Source organism: Sceloporus undulatus, chromosome 6, assembly GCF_019175285.1.
Source record: "Sceloporus undulatus isolate JIND9_A2432 ecotype Alabama chromosome 6, SceUnd_v1.1, whole genome shotgun sequence".
In the NCBI taxonomy this organism is placed as follows: Eukaryota; Metazoa; Chordata; class Lepidosauria; order Squamata; family Phrynosomatidae; genus Sceloporus; species Sceloporus undulatus.
The window spans coordinates 72,162,066-72,176,226 of record NC_056527.1 but is presented as its reverse complement, the minus strand read 5'-3'; the positions used below and the strand labels follow the sequence as shown (position 1 = coordinate 72,176,226).

The following is a 14,161-nucleotide window of genomic DNA, read 5'->3' as shown; positions in this document are numbered from 1 at the left end:
CAAGGTGCTGATCTTGTTTTATAAAGTCCTAAATGGCTAGGGACTAGGATATCTGAAATAACATCTCTTCCCACATGACCCAGTCCAAAACAAGATTCACAGGAGTAGCCACTGCATATCCCAATAATACAAGAGGTTAGGCAGGTGGGTACACACAACAGACTTGACTGTGGAACTCCCTTCCAAAGGAGGAAGGGCTGGCTCTATCCCTTCTCTGTTGCCAGAATGCAGCTAAGACTGTGCTATTTTGCTTGGCCTTTGATTCATAAAATAAGAAATGACTGATGTGGCTGTTTTAACTTTGTGATTTAAAACTATTGTAAGGAGAGGTTTTACAGCTGTTTAAAATTTTTTATTTAAGCATTTGGTGATAAATGAATATCAATTTGGGGATCTTGGTAGATTGAGAAGTTCATACCTTAAATTAATTAATAGATTTGATGGGGAATATCTTTTTTGTGTGACTGTCTCGGTGGTTAGTGGTGGTCCTCCATCCATGGGGATCCAATGCGAGAGCTCTAACTCCTGGCTGCATGAATCTCCACATAGGTTTGTCTTAGAATCATAGAATCATAGAGTTGGAAGAGACCACTAGGGCCATCCAGTCCAACCCCCTGCCATGCAGGAAATCCAAATCAAAGTATCCCTGACAGATGGCCATCCAGCCTCTGTTTAAAGACCTCCAAGGAAGGAGACTCTATCACCCTCCGAGGGAGTGCATTCCATTGTCGAACAGCCCTTACTGTCAGGAAGTTCCTCCTAATGTTCAGGTGGAATCTCTTTTCCTGTAGCTTGCATCCATTGTTCCGGGTCCTGTTCTCTGGAGCAGCAGAAAACAAGCTTGCTCCCTCTTCAATATGACATCCCTTCAAATATTTAAACAGGCCGATCATATCACCTCTTAACCTTCTTTTCTCCAGGCTAAACATCCCCAGCTCCCTAAGTCGTTCCTCATAGGGCATGGTTTCCAGACCTTTCACCATTTTTGTCGCCCTCCTTTGGACACGCTCCAGTTTCTCAATGTCCTTTCTGAATTGTGGCGCCCAGAACTGGACACAATATTCTAGGTGGGGCCTGACCAAAGCAGAATACAGTGGCACTATTACTTCTCTTGATCTAGACACTATACTTCTATTGATGCAGCCTAAAATAGCATTGGCCTTTTTAGCTGTCGCATCACACTGTTCACTCATGTTCAACTTGTGGTCTACTTGGACTCCTAGATCCCTTTCACACATAGTTTCATTCAGCCAGGTGTCACCCATCCTATATCTGTGCATTTTATTTTTCCTCCCTAAGTGCAATACCTTACATTTCTCCGTGTTGAATTTCATTTTGTTAGCTTTGGCCTAGCTTTCTAGTCTATTCAGGTCATTTTGAATCTTGATCCTGTCCTCTGGGGTATTAGCTATTCCCCCTAATTTGGTATCATCTGCAAATTTGATAAGTATGCTCCCAATTCTGTCATCCAGGTCATTGATAAAGATGTTGAATAGCACTGGGCCCAGGACAGAGCCCTGTGGGACCCCACTGGTCACTTCTCTCCAGGATGAAAAGGAGCCATTGTTGAGCACCCTTTGGGTTCGGCCGGTCAACCAATTACTAATCCATTTAACAGTTCCTTTGTCTAGCCCACATTTTACAAGCTTGTTTGCAAGAATGTCATGGGGAACTTTGTCAAAGGCCTTACTGAAATCAAGATATACTATATCCACAGCATTCCCTTCATCTACCAAGCTGGTAATTTTATCAAAGAAAGAGATCAGGTTTGTCTGGCATGACTTGTTTCTCTGAAACCCATGTTGACTTTTTGTGATTATGGCATTGCCTTCTAGATGTTCACAGACTCTCTGTTTAATGATCTGCTCCAGAATCTTTCCTAGTACTGATGTCAGACTAACTGGACGATAATTGTTGGGATCCTCTTTTTTCCCCTTTTTGAAGATGGGGACAACGTTTGCCCTCCGCCAGTCTGCTGGGATCTCTCCTGTTTTCCAGGAGTTTTCAAAGATCTTGATCAGTGTGAATTCTGACCATGCTGGTGAGGATACTTGGCCAGTATCCAATAGTGTTATTCTGCAGGATGCACCTGTTTTTTGTTGTTGTTGTTTTGTTTTTAAGAATCTGCCTGCTACTTCTTGCCCATTGATAGTGGGACAGCCACTAAAGAAACTGTTTGATGCCTGAAAGGGCTGTAATGGGAGGGAAGAAAATCCCAGTTTTCCTGGCATTGATGTCACAATATACTTGCGAATCTTAGGCTCTCTTGTAACAGACGTATCTAATCACTCCTACATATGCAATTTTTATGCTGATTTGACCATATGTCCAACAACTGAGGGAATGAGAACTTCACTTTGATTTCCACGTGAACAGGTCAATGAAATGAATAGTGACTGGTATCTTCACCATGCCTGAACCATACGCAAATGGTCTTACATCTTAGGGATACAAATTTATGTAACAGTCACCAAGATCAGTTGGCCTCTGACTGAGAAAGTTAAACAAGGATGAGTTTTTAGACAAATGAATCATAGTGAAAAAAGTATATTTTGAAATAAGGAGGCTTCAAAGAATCTAAGTTCTTGTGAAAGAGACTACCAAATAGGTTTCATGTGCTCTCAAAGCAACATGAGACAAAGCAGATGAAGTTGCTTTCACTGGGAATTGATTTATGTTCTAACTAATAAACCTGTACAAAAACTGGTCTTGTATAGTGTTAAAGCACATCTGACATATCCCCTAGCAAACACCTATGCATCGCCTAAATAACCCAACTCATGTTTGAAAACTACAGGCCAAATGCTCTAATGTCCTCTCCTCTACACCTGAAATCAACAGTGCTATTTTCTGCCTTCCACAGAGATTCTTTAGATGTCAAAAGGAAACCTATGTCTAATTAGGCATGGTTCTTTAGACACTTTTCTTTGGATTTTTTCAACCATCTAAAAACTTACTGCCCTTTTGTTGGCTTGTTGGTATCTTCTTCCTTCCGGTTATCTTCCTTAGAGTTCTTAGCACTGTCCTTCAGTTTAGGGGCATCATCATCTACACACAAAATAAGCTTATTAAATAACAATTCTCCAACAAGTATGGAATTTTACTATTGCTTCCTTATGTTAAAATAACAAAATATACACAGAAAACAATCAAAAGTTAGAGCCTGTTACAATCCTGCCTAGATTGTCACATGTGTGCACAGATACACTGGTTGTACCATCAGGGAAACTGTGAGAAGTTTGCAAGATGCTCTGAAGACTGATTGAGACACATCCATAACCCATCTCATAGAGATGTCTGGAGCACCACCCAATTAGATCTCTTTCAGCTGCTGAGAAGCAAGGATGAGACCAAAGTGCTAGGTTACAGTTTGGGTAACCATTTGTATGCTTCTCTTGCACTTGCTTCTAGATACATGTCCAGCTGGGTCCAGAATGATGTAAATCTCTGTTTAACAGAGGGTGTGGTACCAGCGATACCTAAACAATCTGGATCTCAACATCCTCTTTCTGGAGTAAGTGTTTGAACAAGTCATCAATGATCAATTCCAAGAGTTCCTTGAAGACAATGATTTTCTTGAACCATTTCAATCCTGGATTCAGACCTGGTTTTGGCTTGCCTGTACTGTGCTGGAGGAAAGACAGGTAGAGCACAACTATGTTGATACAGCTGTACCTCTCAGCAGTTTTCAATCCCATGAAACACGGTATCTTCTAGAAACACTGTCTCAGTTAGAATGTGAGACACTGAACTGCAGTGGCTCTGTTACTACTTCAAAGGTTGTTTTCACTGTAGGCTCAGACCTTGCCTGTTTCATTATATCTTTGTCCAGAGTTCTATTCTACTCCTCCCCCATATTTCCAATATCTCTATGAAGACACTGGGAAAGACCTTTTCATTTTCCGTGGAATTCAGAAATTGTTTGTAATGCACACAGATTCTTCACATTCTGCTTTATTTTGCTGTTGCTTCTGATTTGAATGTATGTGTTACATTGTTTTTACCTTCACTGATGCCTTTATTGTGTGGTATTTTATCATTATTTATTTTGTATTTATTTGCCTCTACCCAGAGAGCTCAGATTATTGGGCAAAACAGAACAGAATAGAATGTTTATTACAGTCATAGATCAGCACAGATAAAAAGGGGATACAGAATTAAAGATGGGGAAAACATAGCGGAAAAAAGCATTCCTGTTATTACAGAAATTATCAACTGTTGATGTTTACGATTTATAATAAATACAGCAAATCAAAAAAGTCTAATGGCTTTGAGTATAGGCCTTTTCTTAACATAAAAGCTCACCTTCACAAAACCAAGTGACAAGAGAATCTGAAAGCTGAAGTGAATATTTATCCTCTGTAAAATTAAGGAAAAAATGTTAAAGTCTACTGTGGAGTAATTCAAAATTACTTTTCTATTAAATATTTTAAAATAAAATCATGCAGTTCAATTTATGTATGGTTATATTTAATTTTTTGTCATGAAATATCTAATGAAAATGTGTCAGTACATTGTAATTTCAATTGCAGTTGAAATACTTTAAGAACTCTTAGGATCTCCGGAAATTTTTTCAAAAGGATGTTTGGTGTGGACTTCATTGTGGCCTAAATGCCTTCAACAGATCTATTTCATGATCCTCTAGGAAAGTTAGCTAGTATTTCCTTTATGATGGTGGCAATAAAGTAAGAATCTACACGTTTACCTTTTAATGAAAATGGGATGTACAATCTGCGGCCTTAAGTAAGCTCACATATTGGGAAGTAAGTGCTACTAATACCTGTGATGTCAGGGATTTCTTAAAAATAGAAAATGTTATTTTATATATTGAAAAAAAATGCTTTCTTATGTATTAATAATAAAGGTGATCAACTAAGGAGCTGTTGGGAGGGGTGAGCAAATGAATGTTGAAAATAGGTGGTGATTGATGGAGTGTTTGAAGTGACTGGAATAAGGATAGTGGTTGACAATTTGACAATTCAGTTGAGAGAGAGTGGTATAGTGTGACAGTGAGGATAAAGGTTCAGTCACTGTTATATACACCAGTGTTTGGGAAACAAACAAGATAAGCTTTAATTCCTGGCTCAGGGAGGTAAATATGTCTTTACAGGTATGCATAATGGAGCTCTGATGGGATGACTCACATGATAGCCCTGTTTAAATATTTGAAGGGATGTCATATAAGAGGAGGGAACAAGCTTGTTTTCTGCTGCTCTAGAAAATAGGACATGGAGCAATGGATTCAAACTTCAGGCAAAGAGATTCCACCTAAACATTAGGAAAAAAATTTCCTGACGATAAGAGCTGTTTGACAGAGAAATAAACAGCCTGGGAGAGTGGTGGAGTCTCCTTCTTTGTGGAGGTTTTTAAACAGAGGCTGGATGGCCATCTGTCGGGTATGCTTTAACTGAGAATTCCTGCATGGCAGGGAGTTGGACTGGATGGCCCTTGTGGTCTCTTCAAACTCTATGGTTCTATGATTCTATGATTAAAATGTAACAATCAAAGGACACAATCTGTAAAAAGAACAAAAAACGAGAAGTAGCATTATATGTCAAAGACAAATAGGCTTGTGCAGAAATCTATGAGAACGATTAGCATGGACCGATCAAAAACACTGGATTAAATAAAATGGAGAAAGAAATAAAAACATCATTGTGATAGGAGTCTGCTAAAGGCTGTCAAACCAAAACCAGATGGTGGATTATGCTTTTCTGAAACAAATCTCAGAAATCTCAAAGATGCATTAATAATTACAGGAGACTTGAATTACCTTAATATCTGCTGGGAGATTAATTCTGCTAAGAACAGATTCTCCAACAAATTCCTGATGTGACTTGCAGATAATTTCCTGTTTCAAAAGGGAGAAGAAGGAACAAGGGGATTGGCAGTTCTGGACTTGATCCTAACCAATAGGGAGGAGTTAGTCCTTGGAATCAAGTTGGTACTTTAGGGGGAAGTGACCATGTAATGTAAGAATTCAGAATTGTAGGACTAGGCAAAGAAGAATATAGTAAACAGACCTTGGATTTCAGAAAAACTGATTTTATAAAGCTTAGGAAAATGCTTGGTGGAATCCTATGGCTAGAAATGCTGTAGGAAAAACGACACAGCAAGGATGGGAGTTCTTAAAGAAGGAGCTGCAAAACAGACAATCGCAAACAATCCCATGGCAAAAGAAAAATGGGAAATATCTGAAAAAGCCAAGCACAGTAAGCTCAAGGAAGAAATGAAAAGAAAAGGTATATTATAAAAAATGAAAAGAAAACATAAAATAGCATGTATAAAGAATGTATAAATAATTACTTTCTATGCAAGAGAATGATCAATAGAATTATGAGGCCATTGCTCAGTAAGGACAGACAAATGCTAACAGATCACAATGAAAAGTCAGAACTGTTCACCGCCTATATTGCTTGTTTTTTTCCTCAGAAACAAACAAACAAACAAACAAACAACTATGTGCATCCAGCAGAGACCTTAGTAAAAGATCCAGAGTACAAATCAGAATTCTGGCTGCTCCAGGGATGTGGCGTTTAGATTATGAATGTCCCTGAGCGCCAGGAAGCTGCCTCAGAGAGGTGCCTGGGCTGCCTAAGGCAGCCCAAAACCAGCCCCAAAAAGAGTGGATCTTTTTCTTTCCTTACTGCAGTCCAATTGGGACTGTAGCAGGAGATGCCACAGCTCTGGGGCGATTAGGCCAGGAGATGGTTTTGGCTGCTCCTTCCTGGCCGTCTGTTTTGCCCATTAATGATTCCTGACTATGGTCCAAAATACACTGGATAAATAATCCAATTTGAGACCACTAACTGCCTTGGCTCAATGCTAGGGAATTCTAGACACTATAGTTTTGTGAGACATTTAGCCTTCTCTATCAGAGAGCTGTAGTGCCACAATGAACTACAGTTCTCAGGATTCCCAAGCACTGAACAAGGGGCAGTTAAATCAGTCTCAAACTGAATTATTTCTGCAGTGTGTTTTGGATCTATCCTAACCCAAATAAGTTCGAATCTGGAAAGCACAAGAACAACTAAATCCTAGAATATTGCATGAACATGCTGGTGTATTCTCTTACCACTTGCCATCATTTTTGCAAAATCTTGGAGAATGGGTGACCTACCGAAGAATCTGGGGAACTACACATGTCAACCTGACCTCAATACCAGAAAAAAATATTAGAATGGATTATAAAATAGTCTGTTTGCAAGTATCTGAATGAAAATGCAATGGTAAGTAAGACCCAGCATTGGTTTGTCAAGAACATATTCTGACATACTACTCTTATATCTTTTTTGGATCAAATCAGTACTTCAGTAGATGGTGGGAATGCTGTAGATATTATTTATCTGGATTTCTGCTAAGATATTATTTATCTGGATTTCAAACTGATTAAATGGGAAATAGATGAAAAGACAAATGGACCTATAACTGGTTGGAAAATTGTGTTCAAAGACTCATCATCAATGGCTGTGCTTCAACCTGGGGAGAAGTCTGAACTGGAGTGCCTCATGATTCTGTCTCCAACATCTTTATCAATGGCTAAGAATGAGGTAGAGGGAATCCTGATAAAGTTCGTGAATGATACAAAACTGGGAGGGGTAGCTTACATATTGGAAGATAGGAAGAGAAATCAAAGGGCTCTTGATAAATTAGAAAAATAGGCTGAAACAAGGAAAATGAAATTTAGGGCCCAAACAGACAGGCCAAATTAAAGCTGCTTCGGGTCACTTTGGAGGTATGCTGTTTAAATGAAACGCACATCTTAAGAGGCCAGAAGCTGCATCAAAGCTGAGCGCCAGTCCATAGGACTGGAACTTGGCTTTGTCATGGCTTCCGGTCTCGTAGGACGCATGCGTAATTTAAATAGAATACCTCCAAAGTGACCCGAAGCAGCTTTATTTTGGCCTGTCTGTTTGGGCCCGTAGTAAAAACAAATGCAAAATTCTACATTTAGGCCACAAAAGCCAAATGCATGGGTACAGGATGGTGGATACTTGACTTGGCAGTACTACATGTGAAAAAGGCCACGAAGTCATTGTTGATCATAAGATGAGCATGACCTAGCAGCATGATGCTGCAGCAAAGAAGACAATTAATATTTAACCCTGCATTAATAGAACCACAGTGTCCAAATCCAAGCAATAAATAACCTGCTCCCTACACTTTGCGCTAGCGTGTTCAGTTCTGGGCACCTCATTTTAAGTAGGATATAGACAGATTGGAGTGGGTTCTGAAAAAAGTAACAAGGACAAGATGTATGGAGAACAAAACATGAGGAAAGGTTGTAAGTATTGGGCATGTTCAGCCTAGTGAAGAGAAGATTGAGGAATGACATGATTGCACTCTTTGAATATCTAAAGTGCTGTCATAGAGAGGATGGTGTAGGTCTGTTCTATGCTGTTCCAGACACAGGGCAGGTCCAGGTCTAATGGTTTTAGGATATTTATATTTTCCAGCCTCTCCCAGGTGGAACGAGGCGGGATTACAACCTAGTATAAGTATACAATTACAGATTTTGACAATAAAATATAAATACATGTAACAATTAAACAGTTTAATAATTAAAAACACATTATCAAAAGTGACAGTGGGAGTAAGGTATTCCGATCCTAATCAAAAAGATGGAGTAAGAATGGTTCTTGAAAGTAAGAATGGTTCAACAATGAGACCAATTATGTAGAGAGTAGATGGAGGGGCTCAACAGATCGCCCCTAAGGGGTGGCTCTGAGCCACCACTTTCCTCACCAAATTGGGGACGCAGCTACCACATACTGCGGTCTCGATCTGGCCTTTCCGTGGCGTGAAAAGAAGCCACAAAAAGTGGCTCCTTTTCATGCTGCAGAAAGGGTGCCCTAGTCACAGTGGTGGCAGCTTTTCTGTGCTCCTTTGGTGCAGCGCATTTAAACACCCTTTGCTGTGTGGTTGGGTGCGCGTGATGATGCCGGCATGGGGTATAACGCCAATCTGTACAGGCTTGGAGTTTCTTTTTCTGGACATCTTCAGAAAGATGCTGTGTAGCTACCTGCTGGGGATGCTCTAGCTGGAGTTCCTCTACAGAACAAGGGGTTGGATTCAATGGCCTATTAGGCCCCTCCCAAGTACTGTATGTGGTCCTGATTCTGTGATTACTTACTTACCTTTCAGAACTGGAATGTCCATGGAAACCTAAAGAAAAAGGAGCTTTTAAATAACCAGTGTTTGATACATGCTACATTTTTAAATCCTGAAAGAATGCAAAAATAAAGTCAAAATAACCAACTGTAATTGATAATTACTGTGCGCCCTCGTTATAGGAGGGCGTGCTTTACGCGGACTTGAGCATATGCGCTCAAGCCTCAGGTAGCACACGTGGTGCAAGGGGCGGAACATCACATTCAAATGAATGGGGCACACGCCCGTGGCGCCCTGCGCACTCCCGCACTACCTCACCGCCACGCACAAGCCCCATTCAAATGAATGGGGCTCCAGCATACGTGAAATTAGCCTTACGCGCGGGGGAGGGGGAACGGATCCCCTGCGTAAGGCAAGGGCCCACTGTAGATGTAGTGTAAATTGGAAACAGTCAACATGTAGCCCTGGAATTCCTTTTCAACAGCCCACACAACACACCCACCATTGCCACCACACGTTCTGCTGGGATCACCACTAAAATTATAAGTGGTTTTCCACCCTGTTTGCTCCCTGGTAGCCCACCATCTTTGGAACTGCTTGTGAAATGCCTTCAGTCTGATCCAGGATCAGACTGAAGACAATTCTAGTGCAGCACTCAGTTCCTACAGAAACCAAACAGGTGTTCATGGGAAATGAGTGTAATAGCACCCTCTCAACTGTATTCTCCAACAACTGAATACAGACACACTGCCCTAACACAGAACACAATTATGACTAGCAGCCATTCAATAGAAATTTAAAAAGGGGAAAGGTTTTATAGCTACATACCATTATATGTTTTCTTCCTTCCTCTTGTTCAACTTTTGCAGCAATCTCTTTAAGTTTTCTACTCAAGTGGGAACCTCGCCCTTTAACATCTGCCACTTTAGGGTGGTGTTTTTTCTAGAAACACAAAAGTATCATTTTTACAATCTTCCGTTTCTAAAAAAAAATGTAAATAGCAGGCAAATTGCAGAAGAATACTGGTTATCAATTGTGTAGGGCCACTTTCAATGGGGCTGTGGATCCCAGCTAATCTGTCTGTATGGCGAGGAGCAAGAGGAAAAGGAAAGATAAGCAGAGGTAAGAAGCTTGGGGACTATATCACTATATGTCTTGAGAAGGCAGCTCCAGTCTGCCCTGCTATGGGCAGAGAGGAATTAGGTGACAAGACTCATGAAGCAGGGCTGATAGATCACAAGAAAATGTCCCCTGGACAATTAGTGAATGCTGTTATAAGCTGTTTAAATTGACTTAAGTAATGTTATGCTGCCCTGAGACCCTGAGATCCTTAGATATAAGCATGATAGAAATATGTCAACAGATAAATAAGAAACTATCCAGGCTTTGAGATCTTTATTTAGTACAGGCTGATCTTTTGGTCCCATGATCCTCAGAAGCACATTTACTAGAGCCAGGATAGACAGTAGAGCCAATATATAGTAGGCTGGCCCACTCAGTATATTTGTTCCACCATTAGTCAAAGATGTTTTTAATCATACAAGCACCCAGCAAGGCTTGGTGAAAAAAGGAAGTTTTATTGGGCAGGGGATATGTTCCTTACTGATGTGGTTTTTTTCCCCCCAATTTAGCTGTATTTCAATATTTCAAATGTTTTTGTTCTGGTTATTATTCATTCTTACTGTGATCCAACTTGGGTCCCATTTCTGGCAAAAAGGCAGGGCATAAAAACAGTAAATAAACAACAAATATGTTGCTTTCATTTAAAAAAACCAACTCTGCAATCATGTTAAGTAGTAAATGGATGCATAGGGATTGTCACTGATCACAGAATCACAGAGTTGGAAGAGACCACAAGGACCATCAAGTCCAACCCACTGACATGCAGGAACACTTTCAAAGCACTCATGACAGGTGGCTATCCAGCCTCTGTTTAAAAACCTCCAAAGAAGGAGACTCCACCACTCTCCCAGGCAGTTTATTCCTCTGTCAAACAGTTCTTATCATCAGGAAGTTTTTCCTAATGTTTAGGTGAAATCTCTTTTCCTGTAGCTTTTTTCATTTATTTATGAAACGTTTATTGTGCTAGCCAAAGACCATGACAAAAAGCTTAGCAAAATACATAAAACATTTAAAAACAAATGGCACAAAGGTACAAAGGGTGAAAAAAATCCCATCAATTTAACGTGCAGTTACTGATATATGAGAGAGAGAGAAGATTTTTCTGAATATTGGTATACTTCCTTCATAAAAAATCTAATTAATACTTTGAGTCTCCATGGCAATTTATGGCAATTTAATTTAATTCTCTCTTCCTAATCTTTTTTGCAGCCAGGGCAAAAAGAGCACTCTGTTACATAGTTATTGGTGTCACTCAAAAGAAATTGAACCGAATCTACAAGAGAGCTCCCACTTTGGTTTGTCAACAGGGGTGTTAGGAATTTCTCTCGGATTACTATACAGTGGACAAATAAGCATGTAATAGACAATGTCCTCCACCTGAGACTGACTGCAGATGCATAATCTGTTCTCAAATGGCACTTTGTTGTAGCGTCCATCTAAAACTGCATTTGGCATTACTTGAAATCGCAGCTCAATAAAGACAATTCTTAAAGTAGGCAGTTTATGTTTGACCAAATATCTGGCTCTAAAATGGTCTGTTTTCAAAACGAAGAACTATAAGGAAAATTTTGAGGTCCCAATTGACTGTAAATCTCTTCTTGAATCAGTCCAGAAGAGCCAGTCTCTTACTTGCCTCTTATCCATGCCAAAACAGTGTTCAACTCAAAGAAGTGATAACTATGTAAAATAATCTGAAGACTTGATTTTCCAGAACTGGTTGTTACACATTTCCATGTAACACAATGCAGGAAGACGATTAGCTGATAAGATGGCAATTTGTTTGAAGTACCTTATCTGTGCACAATTTACTCTTGTTTTAACTGATGGGCAGCCAGATTCAGTATGCAAGAAAGCTGCAGGAGTTCCAGGGTGTAAAGTTTTCGGAGAAATTTGTTCTTATTATTTCCAAGGCTTTGCCAATGTTGATATCTAAGCCCCATATTTCTGCACCATAAAGCATTTGTGCAATAACTTTACTACTGAAGATTTTTAGAGCCATTTCAATCAGCTGACCACCCTGATTGCAATAGAATTTCAGCAGTGCTCCAACTGTTTTGTCAGCTTTCAGCTTTACTGCCTCCCTATGCCATTTCCAAGAAAGAAATCCATTGCTCCATGTCCTAGTCTCTGGAGCAGCAGAAAACAAGCTTGCTCCAACTTCAATATGAAATCCTTTCAAATATTTAAACAGATCACGTCACCCACTAACCTTCTCTTTTCTAGGCCAAACATACCCAGCTACCTAAGCAGCTCTTCATGGGGTATGATTTCCAGACCTTTCACCATTTTGGTTGCCCTCCTCTGGACACACTCGTTTGTCCACATCCTTCCTGAGGTGTGGTGCCCAGAACTGTACACAATATTCCAGGTGAGTGGTACTATTACTTTCCTTGATCTAAACACTACACTCCTATTGATGCAGCCTGGAACTGCATTTGCTTTCTTAGCTGTTGCTTCACATTGTTGACTCCTGTTCAGTCTCTGGATCACTAAGACTCCTAGATCCCTTATGCCTGTATTGCAATCAAACCAGATGTCACCCATCTGTGCATTTCTTTTTCTTTTTTTTTTGCCCAAGAGTGTTGATGTTGTTGTGTATCTTCAAGTAGTTTCCAACAAAGGCAAACTTATCAAGGGATTTCTTAGCAAGTATCTTCAGGGAGGGTTTACCACTGCAATCCTGAGGCTGAGAAAGTGTGATTTGCCCAAGGTCGTCCTTGGGTTTACATGGCTGAGCTGGAATTCAAACCCTGGTTTCCAGAGAATATCCTACATTGCTCCTTCTCCCTTTTGAAATTCATTTTGTTAGTTATGGCCCAGCTTTCTATTCTGTTAAAGTCATTTTGAATTCTGATCCTGTCCCCTGGAGTGTTATATACCCCTCCTAATTTAATGTCATCTGCAAATTTGATAAGCATGCCTTCTTTGCCATCATCTAAGTCACTGACAAAGAAGCACTGGGGCCAGGACAAAACCCTGTGGCATCCCACTAGTCACTTCTCTTCAGGATGAAGAGGAGCCATTGTTGAATACCCTTTGGTCTTGGTCACCAATTCATCAAACATTCTAGCCCATATTTTACTAGCTTCTTATCAAAGAAGAACAAGGCAAAGAAAGTACTGAACAGTTCTGCCTTTTTCTCTGTTCCTTGTTAGCATTTCACCATCTTCTCCATGCAGGGACCCTACCATTTCCTTGTTCTTCTTTTTGCTATGGCTATAATAAAAAAGCCATTTTTATTGTTTTTAACAAGCCTGTGCTTTAGATTTTCTGACTTTCTCCCTATATGTCCTGGCTATTTATTTGAATTCTTCTTTGATGATTTCCCACTTTTTCCATTTCTTGTACATGTCAGTTTTGAGTCTTAGCTCAGTTGAAAGTTCTTTAGATATTTATCCTGCTTTTCTTTCGACGCCTTCCATTTTTTCTCCTCATTGGAATTGTCTGAAATTGTGCCTTCAGTATCTCACTTTTAAGTAACTCCCATCTCTCATGAATCCTCTTTTCTGTTAGTATTCCTGACTATGGAATCACTGCCAGTATTTACCTAAGCCCATAGGAAACAACAAATTTTGGATTTGTGGGTGTGTTTTTCAGATTTAGTCCTGAACCAAATATAGCAGAGTGGCCTCTGATTTGATTAAATTGGGCTATTTTCCAAATCATTGCCCAAATTAAATCTTGTAGGTAGTTTCTATTGATATGTCATCTGTTCTTAGTGATTTATTCCTCCCAATTGCCATGACTGCAACTTTCACTTCACTTTCCAAACTTTGGGGTTCACCTTCATATGATTCTTCTTCCCATGTTTCATTCATCCTTTCATATCTTTTACATAATTCTTCTGTGTATTGCTTCCACCATCTTTTTTATTTTATCTTGGTTGTTATTATGTTCCTCTCCTAATCGTAGAGCATTTCCTCCTTTG

The 14,161-nt window shown here is 39.8% G+C and overlaps 1 protein-coding gene across 1 annotated transcript in view; it reads right to left on the bottom strand.

Annotated features, from left to right (window-relative positions):
• The window catches only part of LOC121933114, a 43,232-nt gene that overhangs the window by 12,321 nt on the left and 16,750 nt on the right, over positions 1-14,161 (bottom strand). The window contains exons 8-11 of the mRNA XM_042472418.1: positions 9,940-10,053; positions 9,138-9,165; positions 4,306-4,359; positions 2,958-3,048 (exon numbers count right to left, since the gene is read on the bottom strand). Of these exons, the coding sequence (XP_042328352.1) occupies positions 2,958-3,048; positions 4,306-4,359; positions 9,138-9,165; positions 9,940-10,053 (287 nt within the window). The remainder of the gene's footprint in view (positions 1-2,957; positions 3,049-4,305; positions 4,360-9,137; positions 9,166-9,939; positions 10,054-14,161) is intronic.